General features: G+C 36.3%; 2 protein-coding genes across 2 annotated transcripts; one reads left to right on the top strand and one right to left on the bottom strand.

The window, feature by feature from the left end:
• The first annotated feature begins 6,222 nt into the window (after positions 1-6,222).
• On the top strand, positions 6,223-15,133 carry LOC127247447 (serine/threonine-protein kinase EDR1-like). The gene is made up of 17 exons (XM_051269276.1): positions 6,223-6,502; positions 6,718-6,777; positions 7,133-7,492; positions 8,111-8,314; positions 9,106-9,297; positions 9,472-9,728; positions 10,059-10,148; positions 11,091-11,183; positions 11,695-11,781; positions 12,402-12,519; positions 12,848-13,148; positions 13,529-13,652; positions 13,753-13,772; positions 13,893-14,049; positions 14,275-14,563; positions 14,664-14,736; positions 14,821-15,133. Exons 3-17 carry the CDS (start codon positions 7,199-7,201, stop codon positions 14,904-14,906), a joined length of 2,385 nt encoding a protein of 794 aa, XP_051125233.1. The 5' UTR covers positions 6,223-6,502; positions 6,718-6,777; positions 7,133-7,198; the 3' UTR covers positions 14,907-15,133.
• Positions 15,134-15,235: 102 nt separating this feature from the next.
• On the bottom strand, positions 15,236-16,878 carry LOC127247448 (peroxisome biogenesis protein 7). Its single transcript, XM_051269277.1, has 2 exons — positions 16,219-16,878; positions 15,236-15,821 (listed from the first exon to the last, which is right to left on the bottom strand). The coding sequence occupies exons 1-2, from the start codon at positions 16,754-16,756 to the stop codon at positions 15,415-15,417; spliced, it is 945 nt and encodes a 314-aa protein (XP_051125234.1). The 5' UTR covers positions 16,757-16,878; the 3' UTR covers positions 15,236-15,414.
• Positions 16,879-18,644: the final 1,766 nt, after the last annotated feature.

The following is an 18,644-nucleotide window of genomic DNA, read 5'->3' as shown; positions in this document are numbered from 1 at the left end:
AAAGACTGAACCTTTCTGCTCCGTCTTAGCGAAAATGGTGCGTCGCGACAGAGGCGAGACGTTACCGCTTGCTACAGACTGCGAGGCACGAGATAGCCAAGATTGGGAAGGTGTTTTAGGCAATGGTGGAGGTGCATGAGCCTTGATATGATCATCATCTTCATTGGATGCTCCTCTGTGGTATCTTTCCAAGTCCCTTTTAGTCTGGTAAGCTTGGTTTTCTTCAGAAATGCATTCCAATGTTCTGAAGGGCCGACTGGGACTGGGAAAAGTACGCGGAGAAAGTAGAACTCTGTCTGTGAGTCTATATCGAAAGCCCATTTTTTCATCTTCTTCAGAGTCTGAGACATTCGGGGATGAGTCGTATTGGACATCATTTTTCTGTTTCATCGTCCTGCTTCCACCAGGCTTTCTATAAGACTTTGGCATGGGAAGATTTATAGTATCCACATAAAGTGTTTTCTCCTTAGCATTATCAGCCAGCAGAACTGATGACACTCGTCGTCTTTCGCACCTCTGATTCCTCCATGCATCTGATTTATACAGTTCCTGCAGCTGAGCAATCTTGTCAGCATTTTGGTTCTCGGCTTCCTCGGATATGGCAGCCCTCCAAAGATGCTCATTATTTTGAGAAGGAGATAGGTTGCCACTTCTATAAGGTCTTAGCAAAGACTTTGGTAGTACCAGTTGAGACCTTGCATATTCGCTTTGATATTCCCTTAACAGAGATTTTGGAAGTTCACTTCGGTGAGGAGATGCATTGGCACTTCGACAGCCCCTTGATAGAGGCTTTGGAGGCTCGTTTCTGTTAGGAGATTCATTGGCACTTTGGTAACCGCTTGATAGAGATATTCGAGAATCATTTCGATGAGGATATACAGGGCCACTTCTGTACCGCCTCAGGGGAGACGTTCTGGCACGTATAGGTCGATCAAGGCTGTCCAAAAACTGATTGGATTCTTTATTCATCTTATCCTCTACTTCTACCACCTCTCCAGGTTGCAAACTAGAGTGAAAAGCTCTCTTGAGAAATTGAGGAAATGTCTTCTGTAGGGATTCAAAGGATTGGCAATTAATGGAAATATACCACTCAGCAATGGATAATCCAAGCAATGGCATATAAAAACAACTGCAGAAAAATTGAAAGGTACAAGGTTTGAATGTCGTTACCTTGTTAAGGGGTCCGCTTTTCGCCTTCCTTGTGAATCCACCATTAGCTTCACTAGTAGAGGATTTTGGTTTGAATCCGAGTCGTGGTTTCAGAAGGCGGAATGACTTCTTTGCAACGAATTGAGAAATAGCTCCCCATGATTTCCATGTCTTCTTAAAAGGAACAACACATTTTTGCACAGCTTCTTGGCTTTCCATATGATCTATGAGCTTGCTGGAATATGGATAAGAACTTGAACTTCGTTTTTCAGGACCATATTCGTGCGGAAAATCCACTGGCTCCTCGGAAATTTCTTTCCTTACCTTTGGTTGTTCATCGAGCACTTGCAATTGTGGCTTCCTAGCAACATGTTCTGGCACATCCAAAACAGCAGCCTTGGCTGCAGGTAAAAACCTTCTCATCATTAAATCTCTTGTTTGTTCGTCTGCTGTAAACGATCCAGAAGATTTCACGCTTGAACTGAAATAATTTACGCCCCCTGAATCGCCATTGGAATATTCATCATCTGAATTCTGGACATCTCTGCAACTCAAACTCTCATTGGATTTCTGGGAAAGAAGATCATAATCACTTGAGAATCTTGTCTCGGTATGGAGCCAGGGCATGTCGTTGCGATCATCGAAATTTCTGTCCAAATGGTCACCAGATACGTAGCCAGGATTTTCCACTTGACCTTTAGGCCTGCCAGGGGAATGCTCCCAATGGAAAGGAACTGACCCAGGAACAACCACCTTGGCGTTCTCTGTTTGAGATTTCTTCCATGGAAATGAATCTTTCATCATCACTTTCTCTCTGAGCTTTGGCGATGATTGTCTCCTCGCAGAGATGATCGGAGCATCTAAATTCAACTGCCTTCTCTCCATTGGATACCTTGGCTAATATCACTGTAAAATCAACAATTATAAACATGCGCCAAGAACACTTGATGAAGAAGATGTTCACACATAATCAGACAACCCCAACATATAGATGAAGAGAAAATATGATGCAAGTGATTGTATTTGTTTTGCTGTAATTTATAATTGGATTGTTTGTATTCTTGACTATGATTTATAAATAGGATTATATACATTTTCTATATATTTACCATGGAATTGAATAAGATCCCAATAATATAGTGTAAATAAAATTTTCTACTAAACTTAATCAAGTGAATATTATGTCTCGAAATTGAAGATATCAAAGCGGAAACGGAAACATTATGCCTGCCTGATTTTATTTTGTTTGTTTCCTTTACTGAAAACAGCAAATGCTTATGAATTGTTGAATCTATTCTTTGTTAATGGGGCTAAAAATGTGTTCTTAATTATGTAAAATTAGTACTATATATTTACATATTTACGAATAGTTATGAGAAGATTACGAACACATTTCAGCAACAATCAAAACCCTAAAATCAGATTTTTCAAGCACTCACTATTGAGAGCAAGTCATATGCGAAATCCAGAAAATTTCAGTTCAATAAGAGCAATCTGATCGCACACATAACCGCGAATAACTTGAGATGATATAGGGCAGACTTGAATTCAGAGAGAACGTGAACAACATTGCTTAGAAATCAATGGACGGGAGGCAGGTAAATCATCAATTCAAAAATCACAAAAACATTGAACTGAAAAACACAGACACGAATTTATTAGGGCATTTCATCGAGCACCTGAGAAACGCGCAGTTCTGAGCAGTTTGATTTCGGATGTTTTTCTTCCCACGAGTGGAGTAAATAAGTAGTATTTAATTTAAGTCGCGAGAAGTACCGAACACTTCGGGAATGAACTCACGATTATTTCGAAACGTGATTGGCCTGATTCTAGAGATTGAGGTAGAGCCAATTCTTGATTTCGCCATCATTCTGATACTCCTGCAAATATTTTTCCTTCCAATTTGTTACGCCATGTGGAAACGAAAACGCAGAGTTGGTTCTTTGGCGACCGTTATAAATCCAGCCGCGTTTATTGCGTTTGGTTAGGATCGATCTTTGCCGTTCATATAGTGGGGTCCTTTTCACGGACGGTGATGATCTATTGGACGTTCGGATCCCTGGAGCTTCCGACTTTCTTTTTTTGTTCTCAGGTCATCCGAACCAAGAGATGGAAAATTGCTTTAAATATTTTTAATTAATTATGGCTCTATCTGCAAATAAAATCTCTTCGATGTGTTTTTTTAATTTGATTTGAAATTTTTTTATTAAGATATGATATTAAAATAGTATAAGATAAATATTTGTGAAAATAAATATAATATTGAAAATGCAAAATAAAAAAAAAATTGCGATTTGAAGGCAAAAAAAACACAGCTTTAGCATCTATTCTTATTATTACTATTAACCAGTTTGTTTCATTCAACATTTTTAAAGTAATAATTCTTCATAAATATTATTTCAAAAATATAAATATATATATATATTAATATAATATATATTATTTATTCAGTTCAATTATCTGAAAGCTGAGTGATTCTAATTTTTAATTATTTTTAATAATTTACTAGTAATTATTTTATTGAACATCTCTATAAAATATATGTAATGGAATATAACTAAGCATTAATCAATGGACAACCACATAATGAATTATGATAATATGATAATTAAGGAAATTCAATGCTTTTGATTTGTTACCAACTTATAAAAATCACTATTTGTTTAGTGATTTCATTATATTGTGCAATTATTATTCCATTAATTTAAGAGATTGACAGTATCAATAAATTAAAGTACAATATTTTTTCATTTGAAGTATATATCTTATTAAGAGGTTGATAGTATTTTAATACTCGAAGGGTCTACTCTAAAGTTAAAACCGGGTTGAATTTTGAATATTAATTAGTATATCAAAATATAATTCAAATGGAGTGAAAATAGCAAAAATGATTCTATTAGTATTTTATAATGCTTATATATAATCACATTTGTGCACAAAATTATACAAATATAAAAATATTTTTAACATGATAAAATGACGAAGGGAGTATAATATTTTAAATAATATATTTTGTTTATTAAGAATTAGTTGAATAAATCTACTTTTTACTTGGAATAAATAAAATAAATACATCGGTGATTCATAATTATATATTTTTTACATGATAACTTTTTTAGTAAAATAAAATAGTAAATGGGTAATATTTTAATTTTTTTTTAAATATATTTTTGAAAAATTGTGGAAGAATAAATCCTAATTTATTTTTTGCATATAAATATATATACACGCTCTCTTTGTTAATAGTTTAATTTTATTAGATACGAAATTTAAAAAATATTGAGAATACACTGATAGTCGGTAGAAAGTAGATTAATTTTATTTTTTATTTTTTGTTCTAATAGATTTTTTTTAAATATAGAAGTTAATGATATTTGTATAATAATAATAAAAATAAAAAAATTTGCAATGATATGATTATTTTACGGAGAAAAATGATGAAAAAAGATTATTGAATTAACACGGAAAAATATTATTTACTTTGAATGTGTATGTAATGACATATTACATTAACATTTTTTTAAAAAAATTACTTCTATAGTTACTTTTTCATTTTCTATTATCCTTTATATTACCTCTAACGTCCTTTTTTTTATGTTTTTTTTTTTTTGTCTTGTCATATATTAAATTTTCAGAAAAACAGAATACCTTCAATAAATTGAAAAATAAATTATAACTAAAATAATTTTGAAATTTTCAAATCTTAAATTCAACAAAAAATAATCTATAAAATATATACAAAACATCACATTCATTTATATATTAATTGAAAAATTGATAAAAATGCTTGATTTTAATTTATTTCAATTCCCAATACCACGGCATTCATAATAAAAATACAATATTCAGTGCGCACTTGCACTTTCGAGTAACGGCTGCGGATTTCATGTTATAAAAAAAAAAAAATAATACAATACTTCCTCCACCATGTAAAATGTGATAAGTAATTTTGCTTTTTATAATAAAAAATAATTTAAAAATAAAAAGTGATATAATTTCTTTATGTAAAAAATAAATTTATTTTTTGAACAGGTGACAAGACGGATTGTTTTATTTTACAAGACGTCTAAAAATAATATAAATAAATATTTAAATAATATTTTTACAAATTCTTATATATATATAATTTATTACTCCCTCTGTCTCAAACAAGATGCAATATTTGTTTTTGGCACAATTTTTAGATGGGTAGTATTAAATAGGATAATTTAGAAATGAGGTGATGTGATAGAAAGAGAAATATATATTTTATTATTTTATTTGAATGATGTGAGGGGATAAAGTGTGGAGTAGAGATTATATATAATTAATTATTTTTTATTTTGAAAATATTACATGTTTGAGACCTATAAAAAGGAAATGTTGCAGGTGTTTGGGACGGGGAGTACAAATTTAAATTAAAAAAATTAATCTATTATGGGCCATGACGTATGTTAATTGATGGGCTACAAACGCAATCCATTATTGAAGGCCCGGCCCAATATAATCACCTAAGTTTCCCTTCCGCCGGCGCCGCCGTATTCAAACTCGCTGAGAAGCGGGGGGGCGGCGACCATTTGACTGTCACAAGGATATGGTGCAGTTTTCGATGAAGTTTTGAACGTCACAGAGCGGGCCAAACGACGTCGTATCGATGAACACACAGCAAATTGCTTTTTCAACTCGTTCGAAATCATGTGAGAGTTATTAAGAACGAATGGGGCCGTAAGTAACGCGCAACACGAATCTAATCCAATCCATCTAATTATTTACCATCCTCAATTGCAAGAAATCGACCATTTTTGTCCACCAATTTTCATAAATTGCAAGTCATATTAATGCGACAAGATCTATTTTTTATACTATATATGGCAAGAGGGAGCCTCGGAGAGAGAAAGTCAATGACCCACGTGACCAAAGTAAATGTTTGAACGTTCGAGATTAGGCCAAAAAAGAATGGCAGAATATCTACAATGGCCTAACTTCGGGCAAAATAAAGACAGAAGAAGAAGATTTGAAATTGTAAATGGGTTCGGAGTAATTAATAATTTAATATAAAAAAACAGAAAAAGCTGTGATGGAAGAAGTGTGAATCTACGCGTATAAAGAAAGTCGTTGGCGTTTATATAATAAAAATATAGGTATATAATTATTTGGCGATAGCAACTGTATAGTTATGCAAATGACGCAAACGTGGAATTAGAGTAATGCCACTCAGATTCAGATGCAATATCTTCAAAGAGCCAAACCGTTCTCAGATTTAGGATCTTGCGGGTAATTCTACTTCTGGGGCATGCTATGTTCGATTGAATGGCAATGACAGCATGTCCTCGCGCTGGATGGTTTCTCGATAGTGCTTTCGTGTTTCTTGACGGTAAATCTTTCGAATGAGTGCTGTTTGATTGCTTGTTTGTGGTTTTTATTTGGTGGGTTCTGATTGAATCGGGCGACGAGAACTGGATTTGAGGGATTTGACTTTTTGAGAAATTAGTGGGATTTCCCATCCTCTTTTAATTCTTGTTTTCGTCCTTAGTTAATCAATGATTCTTGATCAAGAAGTCGAATTGAATTGGTTTTCTTGTTTCGCAGATAACCAGTGGATTACGCACAAGTTGAATAAGTACTTGCCCAGTGAAAGAGTTTGTTTTGGTAACTTCTCCTTGTTTTATATCTACCTGCTTTTGCCATTTCGGGTTTTCTAAGTAAATTAAGAAGTACTGTTTTTTGGGTATATGAATGGAGTTTTTTTTGTCGGCGTTGTCATTGAACAATTGGTAGGTTAAAATTGGGGAAAACCTTAAAAAGAGTTTTTCTACAGTATTTTATGATTTTCGGGAGCTATGGTAATAAGAAGAACAAAGAGAAATAAAGAAATACACTCAATTTCTTGAATTTTCAAAACAAATGATATTGATGAATTAAGCATTAATTGCAAATTTGCAATTTGCAATTAGGCTCACTCTTCTATCTCTGTTAAGTTTGGGATTTTGTGCTTTGTATTCAGATTGTAGGTGGAGCTGTTTAACATCCAATTTGACGAAGAGTTTTGTTTCGGATATGACTGTTATACATGTTAGAAGTTGCCAAACATGATCCTGATTTTTTGTATTCAAGAGATATGGAGGAGACAAGAGATGATACTAGGGCGGCGGAAGCACCGCCTCATGATACACAGTGGTGGCCAGGTCTTATTGAGAAACTGCGTTTGATTTCTGTGGTTTCTTCCGAGGCAACCTCGTGTTCTGAAAGATCAAGAGGTCAAGAAGACTTTGGTATTCCGGATTTTCAAAGAGCATCAAAGACTTTGTGGGAAACTGGAAAACTCTCTGAACCAATTCCTGATGGCTTTTATTTTGTCAATCCAGTAAGTGTGTTCACAGAAATTTTGCAGCAGGATCCCATTGAGTAATGAAGTTCTAGAACTGCCACTCAACTTTTGGGGATTTGTGATTACCATCTATTATATTGTTTCTTATGAATTAATTGATTGTACTTTCTTAAAAATTGATCGTCACATTTTTAAGAGTTCAGAATAATCCTCCCCTGTTAGCAAGATATTGAAACTGAAGGTTCTATTGTAGGATTCCACTGCTCCTTATGCTTAATAAACTGCCCACATAGAGCTGACGATTTTCTTTCTACCCAAGCAGTATATGTATGCTTATTGTTCTATGAGCTATTGTTAACCGTGCACTCTCTTTGTGAACAATTACAGTTCGGATAGTTAATGTTCAGCACGATGGGTAACAGCATTATTTTTTCCATATTAGCATTTAAGAATTGTTTCGCATTTCCCACAAAGAACTTTCTGACTCGTATGATTTGTTCTCTTTCTTAAATAAGGCACTACTTTTATTTTTGGTGGCATAAACTTGTACTAAGTTTCCTGTTGATGAAATAAATTAGTTAAAAATGTGGAAAACTTATGGTGTAGTTCATATGAGGTCTATTCTGTTGTTGTATAATGTTTCATATTTTGTAGGAAAGAAGATTTAAGGAGCTTTTTGATACTATTCCCTCTATAGATGAGCTTCAAGCTTTGGATGCAGAGGGGCTCAAACCCAGCATCATTCTTGTTGATTCGCGTAAAGATAAGAAGCTTTCCATGTTAAAGCAGCTTGCTAGTACCTTGGTGAAGGGTTTAAATTCAAATCCTGCTGCGTTGGTCAAGAAGCTAGCTGGATTGGTGTGTTATCCTCATACTCCTTGTATTCCTTAAATTAAATCTTTCACATTATGTGGTACATTCATCATGCACATAATCTATTTTGGTCAAAAGGATAGTGACACAATTGATTTCTGATCCAAAGTTCTTAGAACTTTAGATGGCTTGAGTGATACTAGTTTGATATCATCAATGAGTTACTCAAAAGAACTACAAATCTCTGAAAGATTATTCTCCAGGTGAGATGTGACGATAAAGGCTCATCGGTGGGGTACCCAGTCAAATAGGACCTATTTATTTCTTACCCCCTCTTCTTTTCTCACTTTCATTTTTCCTGGGGAAAGAGAAACATGTGGCATTTTGACTAATGAGATTTAGAATGATTTTTAATCTTTAGCAGAATGATGTTGGGAACTCATCAGAAAATCTCACGTATTCTGTGGCCATGATGTTTCCTGCCTGTGTCTCTGTTGAATGGGCTTTGCCTATCTGGCTAGTGAAGTATGGCTATCGGACGGTTTAGATTAGGTTTAACACTTACTAACCTTACTTTTATTCCTTTGTAAAATGCATTCATTGTTTCAGCATGTTTTTATATGAATGCTCATTCTTTTCTAACAGCTTCGAAATTTCTTGAAGATGCATTTATTATTTTAGCCTGTTTTTATATGGAATGATTTAGTTATGACTTAAAAATGTGTGGAATGAGTAGTTTTAAGAATGCAAGTATTGGAGGTCTACAAAACTATTAGGTGTAAAATAACAAATTCATCTCAATATTCATATTATTAATTTGATGGTACTATTTGTAGGTCTGTGATTTCTTCAAAAGACCAAAGTTGGAATTAGATCATGTAAAGTGCGCACTTGAGGAGGTCTCTAATGCATTAGATAGTCAAGGTATCCATATGTTGGGTCAAATAAAGCATGGTTCCTGCCACGCCAGGGCGATTTTATTCAAAGTTCTTGCAGATACTGTTGGCCTAGAAAGCACACTTATGGTGGTAAGGTGCCATAATCAATACACTTACATATTCAATTCTAATGTATAACATCATATAGCAGGTGTTCCTCTTCTAAGGCTGCTTGTGATAACTGATATTTGCTTCTAAATAAAACAGCCGTCTGAAGCGTCTCATTTTCATGTTTGTCCCTTTTCTTTCACCTTCTTTTTTCAGGGTTTACCTAGAGGAGAAGCAGTGGAGCGATCAGATGCATATAAGCATGTGTCGGTGATAGTTGTTTTGAATTCTGTCGATCTTTTGGTTGATCTTGCCCGTAATCCTGGCAAGCTAGTGCCATGCTCAGCAAAGGCGGTCTTTCTCTCTCATCTCTCTGCTGGTGAGAGTGATTCTGCTGAAAATGACTCATATGATTCACCAATTGAGCCTAATAGTCCAATGTGTGGCCCTTCAGATCGAACAGAAATTGAAGGGTAAGAACGTTTATCATTTATATTTATAACATTCAATTTTGTGAAATAGCACTCGTTTTCTGTACTCCTAACTTGGTCTAAGGCTTTTGTGAAAAAATGATAATCAAATGCTACGCCAAATCTCATTTCAAGCGTTGCCAGGTTCTTTGACCTATGAGAAAGTGTTTGGACAGCTTCTATCTGTTCTTACCATCGTTCTTTGTACCACACTTTATTTTCTTTTAGAGGGAAAATATGAATTATGTATCATTACTCAAAGCTTCCCTGTATTTTACTACCCTTTGGTTTATTGTAATTTTCTGGGGAAGGCGACTAAACTGTTCTTTTCAGATTATCGCACACAGAACCAAATTTAGCAAACTCATTTTGGAGGCGTAGTAGGAAGAAAGTCATATCTGAACAAAGGACAGCCAGTTCAAGGTTTTTTCCTTTTTTTCTTGTTAACAGTTATCATATAAATGCAGGATTACATTGACATAACATATTCATGGTGAATGTCTGGTTAAGGATGGGGGGACTATCAAAGCAAGTTTTTCGTCTTTTAGGGCATTGATATATATAACATTTACATTTTCAATTTCAATTTTGGCACACGTCATATGGCCATTGATATATATAAGAACTCAACCTGATGTGCAATCATAATTTTGCACTAGACTATTTTCTGACATGTTATTCTTGATCAAATGTGATGCCATCTCTAGCAGGACTAATTGACTGACTAGATTCATTGGGAGCATATCATTTTTTTTTTGGTGAAAATTTCAGAGTTGTAGAATATGCGTCTGCATCTATCAGTGTCTGGCAAGTGCTTATTGCTCATATACGTTGCAAGATATTTGATTTAGGGTTTACTCTCATTCTCTCTATCTTGCTGATTGTTTATCCATTTTCTTATAGACCAGTTTAAAAATTAATGTAAGAGAGCCTTTTAGTTCATTTTATTCCCCCATGCCACTACAAATCGATTTCTTAGCTTTCCTGTAGCGTTCTCTGCTCAAGTTTTGTGGTAAAGTTTTTGCCTTTTTGCTCCCACTTCCATGTCAATGCATTTTGATTTTTGAAGGTTCTAAATGACTTCAATTTAGCTACTTATCTTAGTGTACATTTAAGATATAAAGATGCAGCAAACATATAGTCATAAACATCACTTCATTTTTTTTTTTTTTTTTTTTTCGGTCTGAAACTTGCCATATTTTCTTCTGTCAAGCCTGTTGTATCAAGTTCTTAAATTATCTGAATTGCTTGGAGATCTGTATACCTAAATTAAATTGTGCCTTACTGCTTTTCTCCATACATTTTCAGAATTTTATTTTCCAATCTTACCCTTTTGACTTCCATTTGTTTTGATCCTTCTTTTAGTCCTGAGCACCCTTTATTTCGTGGACATGGAAGATCTTTGCTTGGAGGGCGCACACACTCATTCAAGGAGTTTAGTGATGTTAATGCCTCAAGGTTTTGATTTTCCTTTTTAGATTTCATCACTCTTAATGTGGCTTGCTGATATCATTGAATAAATCTTTTTACAAGAATGTCTAGCCAGCATATATATGATGCTAGGAAATCTTCATTTAATATTTGGATCATGAAGAATTCAATGTGCTTTTCTTGGAACATTTGTTGTGAATATTTGTTTTAGTTGTTACCTATACAGTTTGCTTTATCTGTTCAGGATTGTTGACTGTAAAAGAATTCTTGAATTTTTGAACTCCACAGTCCAGCATTGTAATAATGCTAAACATTTATTGGCGTGTGGATCTCTCCAACGCATAAATGGCTGGGAGTTCTTGAAATCTTGGTTTGATTTATATTATTTTGGGCAAATATTAGATATACACAAATAAACCTTCGAGATATGTTGTGTCATTAAACCTTCAAAATATTAGATATCTTTGTTTTCTGTGGAAGTTGCGCAATATGTTTGGACCAATTTTTTGTTTCTCATGCTCCTAACTCAAATGTGAAGGTCTGCTGGTGCATCTCCTGTAGAATCCCGTAGGCGAAGACGACGCTGTATTAGTATGGTTCCAGAGATTGGCGATGATATCGTAAGGTGGCCACTGTTTCTGTTCAATTTTGCTGCTTCATCCTCCATGTTTGTGGGATTTGTTCCTTTATCTCTCGTTCAATATTGCTGAAATAACCAGGGTAGCTGGTTCTTATATCTGGAATTGGGGTCATGGCTTCCCAAACTGAAACTACACGTAACCTAATATCTTTAATGTTTATCTTGCACTACATTGGTTATGCACAGTTAGGATGGTTACACACCTATTTGGGCTTTCTTTGATGCATTCGAAAAATTTGGACAAACTATCATACTTCAGCACTTCTGTGCACCTGAGTGTCTCCTGAGCTGACACTTCTGCTTCAATACTCTCATTTGCACGTCTGTTTGTGTCACATTTCCATTTTTTTTTAATGAAGGACAACTTTTGTTAGCTATTCACTTGAATAATGTGAGGTGGTGATGGTTGGAGATCCTTTCGTGTGAGATTGGACAGAGAAGTTACCCTAGGCTTTCTGTAGGCTTAGGACATTCATAGTAAAAAACTGCAGATATATTCTTTTCCCAAATATGTTAGGTAGTTGTACTAACTTATCTTTATCTGGATGGAAATTGTTATTTTTGAGTTAAGTATGTTAATTTTTGGTTATGATATTAATCCTAAGGGCTGTACGAGAAATGGGTGAAGCTCTCAAGAGAAATCGTCCTCCAGAGGAACAAGCAAATTCAATTCTCAGTTGTTCAACTAGTGAAAGGGATAACAGCTTAGATCTTCCAGACACTGTACGTCCTTGTTGCATCCGTTAATTCTTTAATTATGTAATAGTTGTATCTTTGTGCTTCCATAGTATGACAATCATTTTAAAGATCTGTTGAGATTTTGATAGTTTGAATGATTCAATGTTTTCAAACTTTTGTTTTTGTTGAGAACTTTGCAAAGCATCATTGGATTTGTTTGTTTGCCATTCAAAGTAAAAGCAATTTACTTTACCGACTGCCCGATTTCTCATATAATTACTCACTTGTTGCTTTTTGCATGAAAACGATAACGTGTCTGGCGCTCTTGTTCTGGATTCTCTTTTTACTTTGTCCATTTGTGTATGATTTCCAGGTGTCAAGATCCAGTACAGATGGCCATGATCCAGTATATGGCCAAAAATCTTCGACATACAATTTTCCCTTGAAACGCATAAACTCCCACAAGGCAATTTCATTACCTTCATCTCCTCAACATTTTTCCAATCAATCATCTCTAATGAGTAAGGAAACAGAAATTTTTTCGAGTTCTGATGTGATGTCGACTTTCAACAAAGTGATCGAAGAATCAAAGATCTTGAGCAAGCCGTTGTTACCCTATGAAGAATGGAACATTGATTTTTCAGAGATTACGATTGGAACTCGCGTAGGAATTGGTATGTTTTTACATGAGTTTGTCTCATAATTAGAGAATCATGATCACTGTACAGTTTCCTTTTCGTCAATCTGGATCATTGACCTGATCGCCTCTCTTTGTTAAATATTTCTCGAAATCTAGAATGTTGAATAAGATTCAGCATTTTAAAGAACTTCTATACATCCCCTGCATATGCCCTTTTCTATTTGTGAAGCGCATCGTTACATTGAGTTGCATTCATTTAATTAAACTGTTACGATCTTTTTCTGGATAATATTCTATAAAAAAACCCGTGTACATTGTTGATTTGTGCAAGTTCGTAGAGTACAATAAAATATAATGCAGGTTTTGCATTTAACATCAAATACTCCATCCATCTGTTTATTTCTCTGTTGACAGGATTCTTTGGGGAGGTTTTTCGCGGCTCTTGGAATGGATTAGAGGTCGGGATCAAAGTGTTTCTGGAACAAGATCTGACTGTCGAGAATATTGAAGATTTTTGCAACGAAATTTCAATCTTGAGGTATATACATAATTAGTCCAAAATTCTACAGTTCATCTTTCAAATGGAGAAAAGCTCATTTCTGTTTCCTAACAATTTATTTTTGTTCCCCCTGCTGCAGCCGCCTTCGACACCCAAATGGTAGTCTTCCTACTTAAAATTGTCCTAAATCAATACTGATATATCTATTCCTCTCAAATCTATGCGCTGTCCCATCTATCAATGTATATTTGAGGAAGTTCATGTTGTCGTTTTGTTCAGTTATCTTATTCCTCGGCGCTTGTACAAAGCCCCCTCGCCTGTCCCTAGTTACCGAGTACATGGAGATGGGATCGCTGTATTACTTGATCCATGCGAGCGGGCTGAAAAAGAAGCTGAGCTGGCAGCGGAGACTCAAAATGCTTTGTGATATATGCAGGTGCATTTATTGAATCTCTAAATTTAACGACTACCGGCACATTGGAATAACTGTAAGAACTAAAATTAATCTTGAAAATTCGATGCAAATGGATGGAATTTGTGACATAGATGACTGTGTAACGAAATTTGAGCCCCCGAGGTTTATTTGGTTGATGTATTTCTTGGATTCCATTGTGTTCTCGTGCCGTTATTTCTAATCTTTCGTGCTGTCGAAAATATTCAGGGGACTGATGAGCATACATAGGATGAACATTGTCCATCGCGATCTGAAAAGTGCGAATTGTCTTGTGAACAAACATTGGACAGTCAAGATTTGCGATTTTGGGCTTTCCCGGAAACTGACCACCCGGCCAATGAAGGATTCTTCCTCGGCCGGAACACCTGAATGGATGGCACCTGAGCTCATCCGCAACGAGCCTTTCACAGAGAAGTGTGACATTTTCAGCTTTGGGGTCATAATGTGGGAGTTCTGCACGCTGAGCCGGCCGTGGGAAGGGATGCCCTCGGCACAGGTAAGATTTTTCAGACATAACCTTGTCGGAATTCATCAGCCACAAGAGCTAAAATTCATCTTCTTTTTCTTTCCTTCTTTTCTGTGTTGTCATGAGCCAGGTAGTTTACGCTGTCGGTAATGATGGCCAGAGGCTCGAAATCCCGGAGGGTCCTCTGGCAAAGCTTATTGCAGGTAAGTAATCAAAGACGAAGTGCGGCTATGCAGTGTTGTTTCTGATGTAAGAATCTTTAGTTGATTGGCATTGTTTGTGGGCAGATTGCTGGGCAGAACCAGACAACCGGCCGAGCTGCCAGGAGGTTTACTTGCGCCTACAAGAATGCGAGGAGACCTTGCCGCGCTGATTTCTTTCTTACATTTATATTGCAAATGATGTGACGAGAATAATTACTGAGTATGAGCCCTGGTGAAATTGGATGGAGTTTTGTAGCAGTATCTGTTTCTCTAGCAAATATACAGACAATCATCAGACACAATTCTTAGGGGTGAGAATGAACCTGGTTCTATGAAAGCTGTAATGATGAGTTTCCTTGCAAAATACATGTACTTATGAAACCAAATCAATTATAAATCTTATGCACAAGGAGCAAGAAATTCACCACAATGGTACAAATATTAAAACAACAATCTGCTACAGCTACTTCTTGAAGGTCAGCCATGGAAACTTGACATATATGATTAAAATTTGGCATTGATTCATTGCACTTTCAATTGTGACTCAGAAAATGGGAGTGTAAAGAGTACAATGTTTTATTTCAGTTTAAAAGATAGTACTAAAAGATTGCAAAATGCTGATAATAAGATCCTGTGTCTTTTATACAATTAACAACAAGAAACAGGAACTAACCAATATCAAGGTGCTCTGGGGTCTGTTCCATGTGGCCAGACGTAAACTAGCTCGTCCCATCCGCAGCTCGCCAAAAGACCCTCAACAAGCACACTCATGTCGACACCAACTGCAAATTCCGTGTGGTGATCATACCTTCCAATAAGGGCATCTTCGACCATATAATCCCATAAACGTACGGTCATGTCATACGAGCAAGATGCCATCATGCTACCCCTGTGGGGAGAGAACTTCACCTTCCTCACTGCATAACCATGGCCGTTGAGCACAGCCAACGGCACTCTGTAATTCCTGACATCCCACACTTTGATTGATTTGTCAACAGAGGCGGTTGCAATGATGCAATCGTCGTATTTGCTCCAGTCACATGAGAGAATTTCAAATTCATGGGCGGGAAGAATCATGGTGGACCCTGAAGAAATGATTCGAAACCATCAAAATCACATATGTAGAACACATCAAAACCAGTTAAATCCAGGGAGATGATGCTCTGGAAATTAGCATATCATCCATCATTCAGTGCAAAGAACACCTTTTTGCAAGTTTTTATATTGGCATTGAATTAACTAAATTTATCTGTGATCCAACAAATTGATTCAGATTTCTCCTTCAAACCTCTAAGCTCCACTAAATTCAATGAACAATTCAAAAGAAAACAAAAGGAACTGATAAACATGAGTTATCTATTCATGAAGGTTAAAGCACTCATCAATCAAATCAGGTTTGCAAAACCCTAGCTACTTATCATTCATATCAGGCATTTTAAGATCAAATAGTATAAACGCGAAATTGAGGTGAGATTATCAGACCTGGCTCGCGCACATCCCAAATGCGAGCTGTGCAATCGCCGGAAGCTGATGCGAAAACATCGGCGTGCCTAGGGTTCCAGACGACGGAGTACACGCAGTAAGCGTGCTCCTTGAAAGTCCTTACGCTGGTTGGCCTATCCACGGTCCACAATTTCACAGTATCATCCCATGAAGCGCTCAGGAAAGAGTCCTTTCGGACGGTATTGAAGTCGACGCCGTGACACTCGCGGCCGTGCTCGTGGAGCGATCGGATGGGGTTGGCGGTCGGGGGCAGGGACAAGTCGTAGATCTTAAGAGAGCCATCAGCTATGGCTGCGACGATGAGCGAATCGTGCGATTCCGACCAGCATAGGTCGTATACCCCGTCGGCGGTGTCGAAGGCGACGCGCTCAGTGATGGCCGGCCCGAGCTGGAGAACGTGTACTCTGCCATTCCCGAGTATACCGAAATTCTGGGAGGTAGCGACCGCGACCTGATTCTCGTAAAATGGGCTGAATTTGACGGAATATCCGTTGAACGGCGTCTTGAAGACTGGCATGTCGCGGTGGCGGTGGCGATGGCGCCGGCGATTGGGGTTTGTGGTGGTTTGTTGGATTATCTCGAGAGGCGCGACGGAGCAGCGGTTAAGTCAATTCAGCATCGTCTGCGGTTTCTATTCCTCCAATTTCCTCAAGTTTGAACTGTATCAACAAGACACAATCGCGATTTTTCATTGGGCCGTAATATTGGGCTCTATTTAACCCAATTATCATTTTTACCAATTATTATGGTTTGGGCTATGGTTTAACTTTAAAATGGCCCAATAATAAAACAGTTGACTACAATTTTCTTCAATATCCCTCCTCATTTTTCGTTTATTAATTTTTTAATTCTGCACATACTTGGAATATTATAATGTATACAGCAGCATCAGATCCAATGTTTGGTCAAAGTAGGTTGTTGTACTTGGCCAACACAACCATTGAGTAGTCATAAAAAAGAATATAATAAATATAAAGCTCAAAGAAAAAAGAAACTGAAGCTGTGCAGTGCAGTGCAGGTCAGAGGATGTCAATATCTGATCTGGTTCAAAGAAAGAAGTGTCAGTCAGTAAAAAAGCTCTATTAATTTCATTTCTTACAAACCTGCTGATGATTGCTCGATCTCAACAGATCCCAATTCTGTGTGTAATGTAATGTAAATCCAAATACACATCTGTTTCTGTGTTGTCTGTCAATAATTGAACTTATCAGACACCCCACGATCCCTTCAGCTCCCACCACTCTTCCAAGTTTCTTACTTTTTTATTTATTAGTTTAGGCACACAATTTTATCTTCTCTGAGTATCATCAAGCTGATAGTTAGTCCAAGATTTCATGATTTGGGCATAGTTTTGGAGATGATAAGAGGACCCCAGTAGTACATGGATCCTTTTCTTGAATCCTTCACATGTTGCCCACTAAAATCCATCCACATCCAAACCATTAAATGATCTGGGGTCGTCTTTTTTTGATTAGACACCGCAGCATATTAACTTCCAGGTTAATCAAGTCATTACAGTTTAATTAGATTAGCCTATTGTGTGGTTGAGAGGACCATGGACTGACTGACTACTTGGGTAAGATCCATCTATATCATCTCATCTCATCCACATATCAACGGCGTGGATCACTTTGGACTTTGAGGTCCTTGGAGCTCCTAAGTTTTGCAATCCAACTTTTTTTGCTGTCTTAATTTTTTCTTTTGTATGATCTGTAGTCTGAGGTCCAGAGAGGGTTGATATACATCAAATCAGTGAGCTAACTAATTCTTTGGATATCTGTCAGAAAAAGGAGCCATTTTCTGTGTGTCAGCATCTGCATCTTCCCTTTTGAATTTATTTATTTGAGGTTTAGTTGGAGGGCCATTGCAGGGAGATAAAAACACAGGTGCACCAGTCCAAGAAAACATTAGAAACTACTTTTTGCAGGTGGGCTTTGATCGGTATTAGAGTATTTTTTATTTTTATTTTTTAAATTTAATTAGTTGTAGGGATAATTCATTCAAGGCCACTCTTATATGTTCATATCACATAGTAGTATATCATATGTATATATACAATACTTCCTCTCTCCCTCTCTGTGTCTGATAACTTGCTAATGTAATTTGGCTTTATTGATATATCTTCTTTATTCAAGATTTCATGAATCTTGGGTTGATTAATTGTACACATGGGATAGGGTATGGGGATGAATAATCTAGTTATTATAAGGAATATAATAAGACAAGCAAGTTCACATAAGTCAAAGCACTTCACAAGCCCTATATCCATCCATCCAATCGACACCACCAAGTAAAAGACCAAAGAGAGTCAATCATCACCAGTATTCCCTCACTTTCTAATGAAAACCACAACCCACATGATCTTGTTTGGGGAAATATATATATCTATATATATATTGAAAAGA

This window comes from Andrographis paniculata, unplaced genomic scaffold (genome assembly GCF_009805555.1).
Source record: "Andrographis paniculata isolate CXL003 unplaced genomic scaffold, ASM980555v1 Contig32END, whole genome shotgun sequence".
Taxonomy (NCBI): Eukaryota; Viridiplantae; Streptophyta; class Magnoliopsida; order Lamiales; family Acanthaceae; genus Andrographis; species Andrographis paniculata.
This window is presented reverse-complemented; position numbering and strand designations above follow the sequence as displayed.